Source organism: Callorhinus ursinus, unplaced genomic scaffold (genome assembly GCF_003265705.2).
Source record: "Callorhinus ursinus isolate GAN/ISIS: 27379988/994484 unplaced genomic scaffold, GSC_fseal_2.0 scaffold44, whole genome shotgun sequence".
Classification (NCBI taxonomy): domain Eukaryota; kingdom Metazoa; phylum Chordata; class Mammalia; order Carnivora; family Otariidae; genus Callorhinus; species Callorhinus ursinus.
In genome coordinates this window covers 3,534,433-3,548,328 of record NW_027397106.1, presented here as the reverse complement: position 1 = coordinate 3,548,328, position 13,896 = coordinate 3,534,433, and the positions used below count along the sequence as shown (strand labels likewise).

Here is a 13,896-nt window from a genome sequence, read left to right as displayed (position 1 = left end):
ATTACATGTGTCTGTTTTCTATTATTAAATGAATTTTAACAATTATAAGCACAGAAGCAATGGAGGAAAACTTTAAATAGAAGATTGGTAGAGGGGCGCCTGGGGGGCTCAGCTGGTTAGACAACTGCCTTCAGCTCAGGTCATGATCCTGGAGTCTCGGGATCAAGTCCCACATCGGGCTCCATGCTCGGCGGGGAGTCTGCTTCTCCCTCTGACCCTCCCCACTCTCATGCTCTCTCTCTTTCTAATAAATAAAATCTTAAAAAAAAAAGATTGATAGAAATCACTACATAAAATGTGAAGCTTTCAAGTGTCCCAAAACTCTATAAACAAAATTTAAAAATTATATATACACATGCGTGCACACGCGTGGACACACAGAGGCATACCTCATTTTATTGTGCTTCACTTTATTGCACTTCATAAATATTATGTTCTTTACAAAGTGAAGGTTTGTGGCACCCTTGTGTCAAGTGAATCTGTCAGCACCCTTTTCCCAGCAGCAACCGCTTGCTTTGTGTCTCTGTGTCATCCTTTGGCAATTCTTGCAATATTTTGAGCTTTTTCATTATTATTATATTTGTTATGCTGATTTGTGATTAGAGTTTATGATTCATTGAAGGTTCAGGTGATGATTAGCATTTTCTAGCAATAAAGTATGTTTTAATTAAGGCATGTACGTTGTTTTTAGACACCAAATAGACTACAGTATAGTATAAACATAACTTTTATATGCACTGGGAAGCCACAAAATTCATTTGACTTGCTTTATTGTAGTAGTCTGGAACCAAACCCATAATATCTTGAGGTATGCCTTTATGTACATACATACATACATACATACATTTATTTACTGATTTATATAAAATTTTAGGTAGTGATATGTTTGAAGAAGAACATGAGTGAGGGAGTTACTTTATTTAGGGTGATCAGGGATGACTGTAAGGAGACATCTCATCTGAAATCTGAATAAAGTGAGGGCAAGTTGTGAGAATATCTGGGAGTAGGAACATTCCAGGCCAGGGGGACAGCAAATGCAAAGGTTCTGAAGCAGGAATGAGCTTGGTGTGGTTAAAGAACATGAGAAAACCAAAGAGCCTGGAGGGAAGAGAGGTAGCGGGAGACTAGCTAGAAGTCTGTGGTAATGGCTCAGGCAAGAGGCGAAGGTGGTGAGGCTAAGGGAGAGGTGCTGAAGCGGCTGGCTTGGGGACTGCCTTTGAAGAGAGAGCTGACAGGTTTTGCTAACGTGTAGTGAGCATGGGTGAAAGAGAAGAATCAAGGACAAGTCTTAGATTTTTGGAGTGAACAGTTGGATGAGTGGTTGTGCTGTTTATTAAGCAGTTTGGGGAGGAGAATCAAAGCATCTCTTTTGGATGTTAATTTTGGGGTGGGCAGTAAACATTATACTCCTTATCTTCCAAAATGTCTAAAGTAAACACGTATTTGTTAATACATGTTTTACTTCATAAAGTCATTTTGAAAACTAAATGAAAGAAAAATGATGAAGACTTCACCCCAAAATTTCATATCAGCATCCAATATTTATGTTCATTATTTTATGTTCTCTGCAAGTTCTTAACATAGTTTTCTTTTCTTTTCTTTTTATTATTTTTCTTTTTCCTTTTTTTAAAGATTTTATTTATTTGACAGAGAGAGACACAGCGAGAGAGGGAACACAGCTCCCCCCAACAAGAGGGGGAGTGGGAGAGGGAGAAGCAGGCTTCCCGCTGAGCAGGGAGCCCGATGCGGGGCTTGATCCCAGGACCCTGGGACCGTGATCTGAGCCGAAGGCAGATGCTTAACCACTGAGCCACCCAGGCGCCCCTAAGTCCTTAACATAGTTTTCATGTAACTGTAATAATTGTTTATTTGGGGGGAAGGTAATTTTTTTTTATTTTCCCCCTCAACTTGATTTCATAAGACACTTTCATGTTTCTATATGTCTATATAAACAACAATCATATTTATTATTTTAATGACTGCATAATATTCTATAATTTTTTCTCATAATTATTTTAAACTTTCTTCCTTTGTTAAAATTTATAGTTGTTTTAGGACTTACTACTAATCATACTACTTTAAACATCTTTGTACATATTTTTTCCTCTGTAATGGTTTTCTTTAAATTGATGGGATTATTTTTTTTAAAAAAACATTTTGTTATGGAATATTCAAACATACCCAAAGGTAGAAAGAACAGTCAGTATTCATATTTCCCCAATTGCCGTATTGTTTTTTTAACAATCTATTTGAATCAGGATCCATATAAGACCTATATATTACAATGGTTGATATGTTTCCTAAATCTCTTTAGGGGGCCCTTTGTATCTTTTTTTTTTTCTTTTTGTTGAAGAAACTAGGTTTGTGACCTGTAGGATTTTCCACCATTTAGATTTTACTGTGTCCCTTGGTGTCATTTAACAGCACGTTCTTCTGTCCCCTATATTTCTAATAACCTGGTAGCAGGCTCTAGAGGCTTATTCAGATTCATTTTCTTTCTTCTTTTAAAAAAATACTATTCCATAGGTACAAAGATCTGGTTGTGTCTTTTTTGGTGATGAGCCAAATCTATGAAAGAACATAAGTATACTCTTTCAAAATAAATGTGAGAGAAATTAGGTAGAAATTGTGGTGAGAGAAATATGGGTGGTGTAGACTCCTGGTCTTACTTGGTCTAAGATAGAATAATGTCTTCTTCTCTTGCAGGAGGCTGAGAAAATGTTAGAAATGGGGGGAGACAAATTCCCCTTAGAGAGCAGGAAGTTACTAAGTAGTCCTGGAAAGAACAACAGTTTCAGGTAAAAAAACTCCCCAAACACCAGGGAGATCACTGTTTTGGTTATTCTGTAAACACGTGGCGTTGTGATGGGGGTGGTCACACATGCAGTTGCTGGTATAAAGAGCTAAAGTTCAGCCTCCCAGCGCCAACCTGGGAAAGTAGCTGTTCCTTTCATGGTTTCCTGAGCACCTGCTATGTGCCAGGCATCACACCAGGTGCTGGGAGTCACCAGAACAGAGGTAAGGGAGCCCATGTACTGAGCACCTTCTCCGTGTTAGGAATGTGCTAGAAGCTTGACTTACGTATTCTCCTTTAATCTTTACAACAATTCTCTGATGTAAGCCTCGTTATCCATGTTTGTACAATGAGGAAACTGAGGCTTGGAGGGTTTGGGGTAATTTGCCCAAGGTCACAACACTGCTAAGCAGCAAGTTTAAGAGTCAAACCCTAGTCTTTGCATTCTTCAGGTCACTGCTCCCTCTCCTTTCTCTTGCCATTTTCCAGAGATGAATAGGATATGGCTTTTGTTTCCAGAGAGTTCTCAGCTTGGGGGGGGGGGCGTGAAATTCACATGTTTGGCCAGCCTTCGGTGAGGGGCAAAGGCAGCCCCTCCGCTGTGACTCATGGCATCTGGGGTCCTAGGAGCCAAGGGAGAACTAACCTGGGGTCTCCCAAATTCCTTATTTCTGTCAGTGATCATCTTATAACTACAAGTTTGTACCCTTTGATCCACATCTTCCCTTTTCCTCCACTCCCCAGCCTCTGGTAACCACCATTCTACTGTCTGTTCCTATGAGTTTGACTTTGTGTGTGTGACTGACCCCAAAGAAACGGAATCTTTGGACCTTAATAAGCTTTCTACAAGTTGTGAAGGAAGTCGCCATAGACTTTGAATTCTCTGGCAGCAAAGTAGGAGCAATGTTCCCTCTCTACTGGGATGCTGCCTCCTCTTCTGGCCTTTTAAAGTGATACTGCTGTCCAGTCTGTAGAAAATTTCCCAGTCCTCCAGGGTGCTAGGAGACCAAGGGCTGGATTCAAGGCCTTGACTCTCCACTTACTGACGTTTGACCTTGGATGATCACTTAGCTCCGGGAGCTTTGGTTCCTGTGCTTTCACAATGAGGATGTGAATAATTTCTGATCTGATAGTTAAGATCATAGATTGTAAGAATCCTTTGTAAACTACAAATGGAAAACTTTAGGCCACGTAAGAGAGAAAGCGTATGAGGAATGCTTGTTAGGACCATGCCGGGCACCTGGCGAGCCTGGCACCAGCGAACATTCAGTAGGTGGTAGCTCCTGAAGTTGTCCTCAGCACCCCCAGAGGGGCCCTTTGAAGGAGGGCATGATTGTGGGGGCAGAGCTGCCCTCCACTTGGCACCCTAGCCCAGTCCTCAGCGGCACCAAGTGGGCCACCTTGCCCCTCTACATTCCAACCACCTCGCTCCTGGTGCTGCTGAGAGCTGTCAGCTGAGCTCCGTCAGACCTACTCTCTCCCATCCGGTGGCGTGGTAATCGTGACAGACTGAGATATGTCTTATATTTGTATGTCCTACATTTACTGTCCTATACATTGATTTCAGATGTGACCCCTCTGAGATTAATATATCTGACGAAATGCCTAAAACTACAGTCTGGAAAGCTCTCAGTATGAACTCTGGAAATACAAAGGAAAAGAGGTAAAGAGAACTATAATTGTTGGTTTTTATTTATTTCTGGCTTTTAAAAATAACAATTATGTTGAAAGTGAAATATATCTTAGTTGCAAAATTGAATTGTCTAAAAAATATCACTTCTGGGACTGCTGCTAACCCCACAAGACTTGCTAGAAGCCTAGGAAAAGGAAACATGTTTTCTCACTATTTGAACAGATGTGCTCTTTGGAGCTGCCCATTTACACAGCCCCGAAGTGAGGAGGGGATTATTTGGGGATGTAAATTTGCTTTATTTATTTAGTCACCTTAATCCTCTTTCTAAAAGTTCCCATTTCAGGGGCGCCTGGGTGGCTCAGTCGGTTAAAGTGTCCGACTCTCGGTTTCAGCTCAGGTCATGATCTCAGGGTCATGAGGTCGGGCTCTGCACTGGGCCGAGAGCCTGTTTAAGATTCTCTCTCTCCCTCTCCCTTTGCCCCTCCCCCAACTCGTGCATGTGCTCGCTCTCACTCAAAAAAAAGAAAAAGAAAAGAAAGAAAAAAATAACCATTCAAAGTTCCCATTTCAAAATCTCCCTGGTTACTGTAACTGCACAAACTGGAAAGTGGCTAAAATGTGCAGAGAGTGTCGATAGTATTGATACAGACGTTTAACTCATTCCATAATGAGAATTATTGCCAAGAAAAGATTTTGAAATATTATCACAGTTTTCTTATTTGGGAAACGAAATTCTGTATATCATTTGCCAATAGACAGATCAATTTTCATCAGCTTACTGAAGAAAATGGAAGGACTTGAGGCATCTTTGCCTTCACTGAGGTAGGCTATGTCCCAAATCACTTGAATAATTTAGTCCAAACACCATTTTAATTTAAGAAGTCAGTTAACTAAAGGCAAAATCTTAGGTCTGTATGAAAGGCAACTTTTCTAGTTAAGGAAAAAATAAAAGCAGTAGGCTAGGATTTAGGGGACCTGGTCTAGGCATCACTCCGTGTATAACCTGGCAGGCTGTTGTTTCTGGGACTCAGTTTATTCAGCAGTAAAATGGGGATGACAATGACTAACTGCCTCACTTACAAGAATGTTCTGAGGAGAAGCTGAAGTACTAAGTTCTTTGAAAAGTCGCAGCCACCGGTGGGTGGTATTGGTAGGCTCTTTCTTCATCGAATGGGTTAAAATAAGTCTGTGCTGAATGTGAGTGAAATAAAGAATCTTGTTTCCTTCAGAGGAAAATCCAGGCAGCTGTCGAAATGTATAACGCACATGGTTATTTTTAGTCGAGAACTAGTCTACTTGTAAATGAACTTAAAATATAGCCAGATCCAAATTGTGGTGACATCTTCAAAGTATTGTGTTAAAAGCAGGAATGAATCATGTGTTCCCTTTTTGTCTAATTGTAACACTTTTATTCAGTCTCTTCAACTAAAAGTCTTTGCTGGGAAGGAAGATTTGGGCCGTGAGGTGCCTCAGGGAAGTTCTGGTTACAGAGAGGATGTTGAGTCTCTCAGAGAAAAAGCAAGACCAAGTCTGGCCCTGTCCACGGTCATGTCAAAGCCATGCCGAAGCATTCAGTTATCCGTGCTGTGCATTGGAGGGCAGCCAGCCATCCCCATACCAGCAGCCAGTCACCAGATGTGCACGTGGAAGCAGAAGACCACCTCGTGTTGGTACTTCTCTTCTTCTTTTCTCTCTCTCTTCAGAACTGCCACCCGTGAAGACCCAGCTTCCCATCTTCCAGACATTTTCTCTGAAACTCTCTGCTGGCGTGCAGAGCCATATGGATCCATTCTGCCACCGACGATTCCTTCAGTGAGCTCCCTCTTCCTAAAGGATGGGGCGGGGGAGTAGGAGGAGAGCAGAGAGAAAAGGGAAGACTCTCCAGTCCCGGAGAACCTGCAGGCGCCGAGGCAGGCCTTGGTTTGATGCCTCCTCTGGGGGAGGCTGATCAGACCCAGAGGCTGTCAGGAGGGTCTGCCACTAGGAGGTCAGGGACCTGGGCATTGGCAGGGCCCACCACCGCGGCCAGAAGATGCCTCTGCCCCAGGCGCGTCTGTATCGCTCGCTAGCATAGCAGCCCGCGTAACTTGGCAAGAACCTTGGATGAGGACAGGGCCACGAGGGACCCTGGAGTTGCGTAGCTCAGACAGGAAAAAGCTCGGGGGAAAATCAGTAATGATCAGTGCGGATGAGCAGCTTCTCTTGGTTTCACTGAGGATGGGCTAAGAGAATGAACTTCAGTTGCTACAGAAGGAGTTGGTTTAGACACCAGGAAGGGCTTCCTGGCCCGAAGATTTGTCATAGTATCTGCTTTCTAGACATCTGGGAAAGGTTTGATAATAGTTGTTTGTGAGTAGAAAGGGAGATAAGGTGTTTTTATTGGCCATGTTGTGGAAACATCCACGTTTTGCTGCTGTCTCTTGAGGATACATTCTGATTCCACTCCAGGAGAGATCCAAGTGCTTACGTAATGTCTCCTTAGCTGCCTTAGTAGCGAACCATCATCAACTCAATGGACCAAAACCACCTTCAGCCATGTGGTTTCTCCATCATCGTGAGTTTCTTTTGGTTGACAAATGTTTTGGCTCTCAGATGTAAAAAGCCACACTGGGAAATGAACTGTAAGTGGTGAAATCAATTTTGGTATTTGGTTGAAAACTGTATTTATAGTTTTTCTCTTCTCTTCTCCGTTGTGATGAGTATCAAGGGTTTGGGCTCCAGTGTGTCTAGGTCTTCCCTTCTTTTGTGAACAGAACGTGACAAGTGTGTCAGTACCCAGGGAATTGGATCACATCCGTTTTCCGTCCCGGAAAACCTTTGTACAGTGGGATGTTCCCACGGGTTGCTCTCCTTTTATAGGTGAAGAGTTGGTGACAAAACTTTATTGAATTTCGCATTCCTTGGACTCTTAAAATATATCCGTGTAGTCTAGTCTTACTCTGAGGACCTTTGAAATTGAAGGAACCCTGCATTTCTTGAACATTTCCCCATCCCCAGAACCACACCTATTTTAATACACAGATGATTTTCAGACTATTGAACAACTGGTACAGGATGGACGCCAACCACTCAGAACGGATGCCGGCTATAAACAGGCAGCTATGCGTGGCCATACCACTGCCTGTGGGCTGGGCGCCACGCTGCTTTCAAACGTCAAAACCATATCCCTTTGAATTGTGGGTATTGTTCCTGGTTTGTCGGATTTCTGCTCCCAAGGCCGTTTTAGGGACAGCCTTGGCTTCCCTTTATATGGTGCAGACGGGAACAGGCATGCATCTTTGAACCATATGGGCATTAAAATCTCTGCGAGCCAAAGCTTCACCTTTTATCACTTTGGGAGAAATATAATGATTGTACCCATTTACCTACCTAATGGAGAAAAATCAAAAGGCAACCTGTCAATAGGAAGAGCTCTCCTGCTGACTTGCCCCTTTCTCTCTCTGGCTGCTTCCTTGGGCTTGCCTCTTTCTTCCCCTTCCTTGTTCCCTGAGAGCCCTCCCACTTTCCCCCTCCCTCCTGCCCCTCCTGTCTTTTCCTGCCACCCCTGTGGGGGCAGGTTGGTGACTGCTTCTCCTGTTCCCTGAGCCTCAGCACAGCTGTAAGGAATGTGGTGGGGGAAAGCCTTTCATACAACAAGTTAGGTGACACTACCACTCAGAGAAACCTCTCTCCTAATGGTCGATGTCTCACGATGCCTTGTATACGCTAGGCCTCTCGAGAGCAGAAAACCTGTCTTCGTTAACTGTGTGCAGGGCAGTCACAGGACCACGTGTGTACCTCCAGTCCTTCCGGAGCCAGACCCTCCCAGGTTCCTGTGCCTTAGGAACATTAGTTACTTTGGAAGCCTGTGCCTATCCTTTTAGGCCATTACATCTTTCTCAAGCAATAGCCAGCCTCATTTCTGCTGCATCTCAGTGGTAGAAACCATTCCCTACTCTTATTGTCTCTCTTTTCCCAACTCCCACCAAACGCCCAGCCCCAGTCCTACCCGAATGCTTCCTCACTTATGTCTGTGGCTGGTGGCCATGGTGGCAGAGGCCAGCTGGGCAGGGTTTGGGGTAGGGAAATGGGAGTGGAGGTGAGTATGTGTGTGTGTTCATGTGTGTTCATCGGCAAATGCAAGTGGTGTGCCCCTAAGATGTCCTTGCTGCTATTAAATGGCTCTAGGTACCTAAGCTGGGGGGGGGGGCACATGAAAAAATATGATCATTCTCCTATCTAGGGTTTCTCAGAGTTCTCTGATAGAATAGCTTGACGACAAATACAGGCAGATTAGTCTATAGGAAAGGTGTTTAAACTCAACGTTAAGGAGAAACTGACTTAGGGGTAGAAAGCAAGGCAGGTAGTTTGCTTGGGCCAGAGAGGCAGTCCACCTCTTTTATGACAAGGGAGATTTCAGGAATGGTTTGAGTATTGGCAGGCCAGTGCCCTGATGGGCTGGTCGTGTTGAGGTAGGAAGGGAGGGAGGCCAGGGGGTTAAGAAAGTGATGGTAGGTGAAATCTTGGTTCTAGTGGTAAGAACGGGTGTTGAGGAGTGGTCCTAGCTTATGACTTTGAGGGGAAGGGTTGGTCTAGAGAGAAGGGGAAGACCGGCAATATGCCGTGAACTTGCCAAATCTGTTCGGTTGCATAAAACACAGGCTAGCTCTTTGTGACTATTTATGATTTCCAACTTCTGATGATGGGGTCATCAGGAGATCCGGTCTTTATGCATACAGCTCCTGTCCCCACCTCCTTAGTCATATAAATTTGCCTTTGGGATAGAGAGGTAGTGAACCATTTATTCCAAAAGGTGGCATGAATAGCTGCTCTTTCTCTTTGTCTGGGATGTAACTGGCTTTTAAACTAGTCATAAATGTTTGATAAAAGTCTGGTAAATGCTAAGTCTCAGGCGGGGTTGACATCTCAGGCTATGACAATGGTGACCTTCAAGAGGTCTCTGATTTTAGGAATCTGTGCTTTCTGGTCATCCAGAAAAGACAATTCCCAGTTTTACTTAATTTTCTACTTACTCAGCTCTCTGGACTTCCCTCTCAGTGGAGAAATCAGCTGTTCTCCCTGCATCTTCTCTATCAACTTCACTGTCTATGTTCTGAGTCTCTATGTTTTCCTGAAGCATAGGAGAAGGTGTGACCCCAGGGCCCTTGGCTTTCCTTTTAACTAGCATCAGAAGTCCCATCCACTCTGTTCTCTCTGCTACTATATCAGCCTCTCTAAATTTCTTCTTCTGCAAGAGTGTTAGCACCTCCTCCTAGGACTTTTAAGCAGTCTTTCTAGTTTGTCACTGCATTTTCCTTGGACTTCTCAGGTTCCCGAGCCACATCCTGGCAGGACATTCAGGAACCCTGCACTGCATGTTCTCAGCCTTCCTGACTTTCTTTTGGTTGCAGCTGTCAGGCCTCCATGACGTATAAATCCTTCCTGCGGGCCCTGACCAGCCAAATGAGGCATCCTCCAAGTTCCGCCCCTTTTACTGACTCAACTTTCTCTGGCAGCCTTTCTTCTCCTTCTGCCTGGTCTTTCAAGTTCTCCTCGGAGGGCTGACATTCTCGGTCAGGGGTCCTCAAGGCCACCACCAGTCGGGGGTGGTGACAGAGGTCAGGAGGTTGGATGGTTCTGGGGCTCCTCGGAAAGGGGATTTTATGATTATTTTCCTTACCTGGTGTGAGGGACTAAGGATTCTCAAACCCTCAAGCTCAGCCATATTTCAGGGTAAACAAGAAAAGACACCCCAAAAGCAAACCAGAGTGGTTTTTCTACCAAACCTATTCTTTTTGATTCTTGGTGCCCTTGTTTTCGTACCTTAATTGTAGAGAATGGGCATTTGACTCAGTTAACACTTCTTTACTGGAAAGGAGGCTAATTTTCATAACCAAAAGAGGTGTGAAGGAACCATATCACTGCTTGAAGCATGAGAAGAGGAAAGGAGCGTTATGTGGATCTCTTCAACAGGAAAAGTCAGAAAGTAGAATGATTCATCCATAGGCATAATTCCTTTAGGAGGTTCTGTGCTCAAAAGGGAATGGAATGGTTTCTGATCCTTCTGAAAAGAAAAGGAATAGCCTTTGTATTAAACCTAACCTACTTTCAGCATTGGAGAACACAGAACTTCTTCTTCTAGCTGATGGCATTAATATTTCCTGAGAGAGAGACCCCCCCCCCCGCCCCGCCAGCACTCTTCCAAGCCCCTCAGACATCAGCAGAGCTTAGGCTTTTCTTAGCGGGTTCGTGAATGACTCCAGCAGGCAGGTTCTCACACAGGCAACAATGTTGGAAACTGAAGTACCAAACTGAATGTGCGATTACTCCTTTTGCAAAAGAGGCCAAAATCTTCCCCACTCCTGTCTCCCATATTCACTCCTCCAAGATGATAAGCCTCCCTCATGTGTATCCGTGTCTGTCTGTGTGATGGGTTAGATATGGCTGCCCGGAGCTAATGGCGTCAGGTGGAGAGCAGATCACCCTTCCCACAGAAGGGGACAGCTTGAGGTGCTGGTACATTTCCCCTGGTTTTCTATGTTCTTCTTTCTAGTAGGTCTCATGTAGAGATAGAGATATTTTTGTTTTAGAGATTCCAGAATCTATATTTTTAGTGTAAGAAATGTACCCTCTCCACACTCCACGGTGTAAATAGAGCCGAGAACAAACGTGTTGTGATAATCCCGTAGCAATCTGTGGTAGGAACGGGACCCTGTCCCTTGCCCCCGAGTCCCGCCCACGGTCTGCGTCTGTGAACCAGGGCAGGCGACCGCGGCACCTCTGCCCAGGCCTTCCTGTGCTCAATGGGGGGAAAATAAAGTCTGTGTAAACTCTTCACACCTGTGGTATTTTTTTGAGCCTGAACCGAGGGGCCGGGCCGATGCGGACCGGTTTCGGAGCGTGGAAGAAGAGAGTCCTGAAGACAGTTGGGAGAAAGGACGGGCTGCCTGCTGGGCGTGCCTTGACAGGGGCCTGTGTACCCTCCTGGTGCAGACTCTGCACAGCCCTTGGCGAAGAAAGGGACTGCCTAGACGTCTGTTTGGGTGGGCGGACAAGTCAGCAGGAAAAGACAGCCCATTTTGGAGATAACAACCAGACTGTTGAGAGCAACTGCTAATATTGAAGGACTCTCTGCTGCCTAGAAATCCAGATTTCAGGGGCACCTGGCTGGCTTGGTTGGGAGAGCGTGTGACTCTTAATCTCGGGGTCATGAGTTCAAGCCCCACGCTGGATGTAGAGATTACTTAAAGATAAATAAAATTTGTTTAAAAGTTATTCCTCCCTTTAAAAAAAAATCCAGATTTTAAAAATTGCTGTCACTCAGGAGTGTTTTGGGTTTTGGGGAGAGAGAGAGGTGCCCTATTTATCTTCTTCCTAAATCCATCTGTTGGAAGCTTGGAGAAAAGGGGAAGAGGGAGGCAATGGGGTAAGAGTGGGGAGGCCGGTGACGGGGGAGAGGCAGGGGCACGGAGAGGCAGTCAGCAAGCCTCACGGAGTTCCTAGAAAGGCATCACCCGAAAGCACCCTGAACATGGAGCGCAGTGTGGATATTTTATCAAGGGAACCAAGCCGAGTTGGGCTGTAGACCTAGAACTCACTAGCTCTGAGGCCTTTTGCTATCTTTGGGCTATTTTTTAAATATCCTGACAGTATACACGATATTCCACTTTGTCTCAGAAAAACATGCTTAAGTGGCATTGAGTTAGGGTAGTGGATGGGAAGGCCGCTGGTGCAGGGCACGGGCCGGTTCTCATGTCGGGGAGCACGGAGCACTCTCACGTCCAGAGGACTGGCCTCGGGGCTTTGAAGGATCCCATTAAGTAGTACATGGAAAGTACTTAGAATGGCACCTGGCGTGCAGTGAGCACACAGGTAAGGAATGAGAAATCTGGAGGGAGGTGGTTCCTGGGGGTGGGGTGGTAAATTCAGCAGCCATCACATCAGGACTCTGGTCGCAGTCTCTGCTGCTCCCTGGGTTTTCCCCTCCTAGTCGTCACAAGATGGCTCCGGAAGCTCCAGGCATCACATCAGCCAAATGCAGGAAGAGAGAAAGGCATTTCTCCAGCTGCCGCCGCCACGTCAGTGGTCAGAACTGAGCCACCTCCCTGACTCTAGGACGGGAAAACAGGGCTGGGGTGACCTTGTTCAGCTCGGGCCAATGAGGCTTTATTCTCGGGGGTGGGGCCCAGCTCCAATACTTGCACAGAATTAGGATTCTGCTCGCAGCGGGAACCTTGCCAAAGGTCACTGGTTCTCCACCCACCTTGTCCGGAGACTCATCGGAGATTTTGAACCTACTGGTGCCTGGTCCCTACTCTACACCAATTAAACCGAGGCTCTGGCGACAAGTGTGGGCACTAATACTTGTTAATTTCTCTCTGGACCATTCTCACACACAGGCAGGGTTCAGCCTCCCCTGCTACGGTGCGTCCCCGTGGTCTGACACTGCTCTTCGGCGTCTCATTTGCTCCCGGCCAGCTCCTCCTCAGCCTTGACCGTGTAAATGTCCTTCCACACAGTAGCCCTTCTGCAGCGTTAAAGCCTGACCTGTCACAGCCTTAGCCACCTCCACATTCGTTCACCCTCACTGCCTCGCCATTTCCAAAACCAGGGTCCCAAGATCGAGAACGTGATTGGTGTCTTGGCGGGCCACACTGTAGGTCCCTGACCGGACTATGGTTCAGGGGCCTCTCGGTCTGGAGCCGCGTCTGGGCCAACGAGGAGAGCGTGAAATGCAAGCAGTTAAAAAGTATGGCAGTCAAGGGGTGCTCCTTCAGCAGAGGCTGTGACTTGTCAGTCCCTCTGAGAAGGAGACAAGGGCCCCAGAGACACAGTAATTGACATGTCTGGACATCTTAGTGATGTCCAAAGGTTGATCCCCAGGTTACAGACCTGGCCACAAATTCACCCCTTTTACCTCGTGGTTGTGTTTCATAACAGGGACACACAGGCACACACTTGCGAGAAAAAAGTGCAAGCTAGTGCACTGCTCCCTTCTCCAGCCACTGCCCCAAATGTCCCTAGCCAAGCACACTCCCCAGTGTCACTGGCCCGGGGCTCACTGACAGAGGGAGGCGCAGGGCTGCTGACAGGAGGCTAAGGGGGTGCGACCAAGGCTCTTCGCAAGCAGCCGTGTTCATAACGGCTAAACCAGGAACGAGCCTGTCTGGGTTCAAGTCCCAGCTCTGCCTCGACAGCTGTGTGACCTTGGGCAACCTGCCTCGTCTGTGCCTCAGTTTCTTCACTGCAGAATGGCAGCGATAGCGCCACCCACCTTATAGGGCCAGTGGGGAGGGCTAAATGAATTCCCAAGCATGGGGAGGCAGGTCCTGTGTGCCCTCCGTGCCCCCTCTCGCAGCAGCTGCCCTCGCTTTGCTTGCTCCTCCAACCCTTGGCTCTGCACTAGGTCGTAGAATGGTGCCCTGGAGCCAAGCATAAAGGAGTCGCAGCACTGTAACCTTTGTCTGGGGTCTTTATAGGTATTAACTTC

At 46.2% G+C, this 13,896-nt stretch overlaps 1 protein-coding gene across 3 annotated transcripts in view; it reads left to right on the top strand.

Moving 5' to 3' along the window:
- SLC4A8 (solute carrier family 4 member 8) overlaps window positions 1-11,681 on the top strand; it is a 73,366-nt gene extending 61,685 nt beyond the window's left edge. For 2 of the 3 annotated variants that reach the window (XM_073881979.1, XM_025882791.2), the window contains 3 exons: window positions 2,707-2,798; window positions 4,362-4,457; window positions 6,131-11,681. In XM_073881979.1, coding sequence (XP_073738080.1) covers window positions 2,707-2,798; window positions 4,362-4,457; window positions 6,131-6,278 — 336 coding nt within the window. In that variant the 3' untranslated portion in view covers window positions 6,279-11,681. Of the gene's footprint in view, window positions 1-2,706; window positions 2,799-4,361; window positions 4,458-5,843 lie in introns of all 3 variants that reach the window. The other variant, XM_073881978.1, reaches the window with a different exon arrangement.
- The last annotated feature ends 2,215 nt before the right edge of the window (window positions 11,682-13,896 follow it).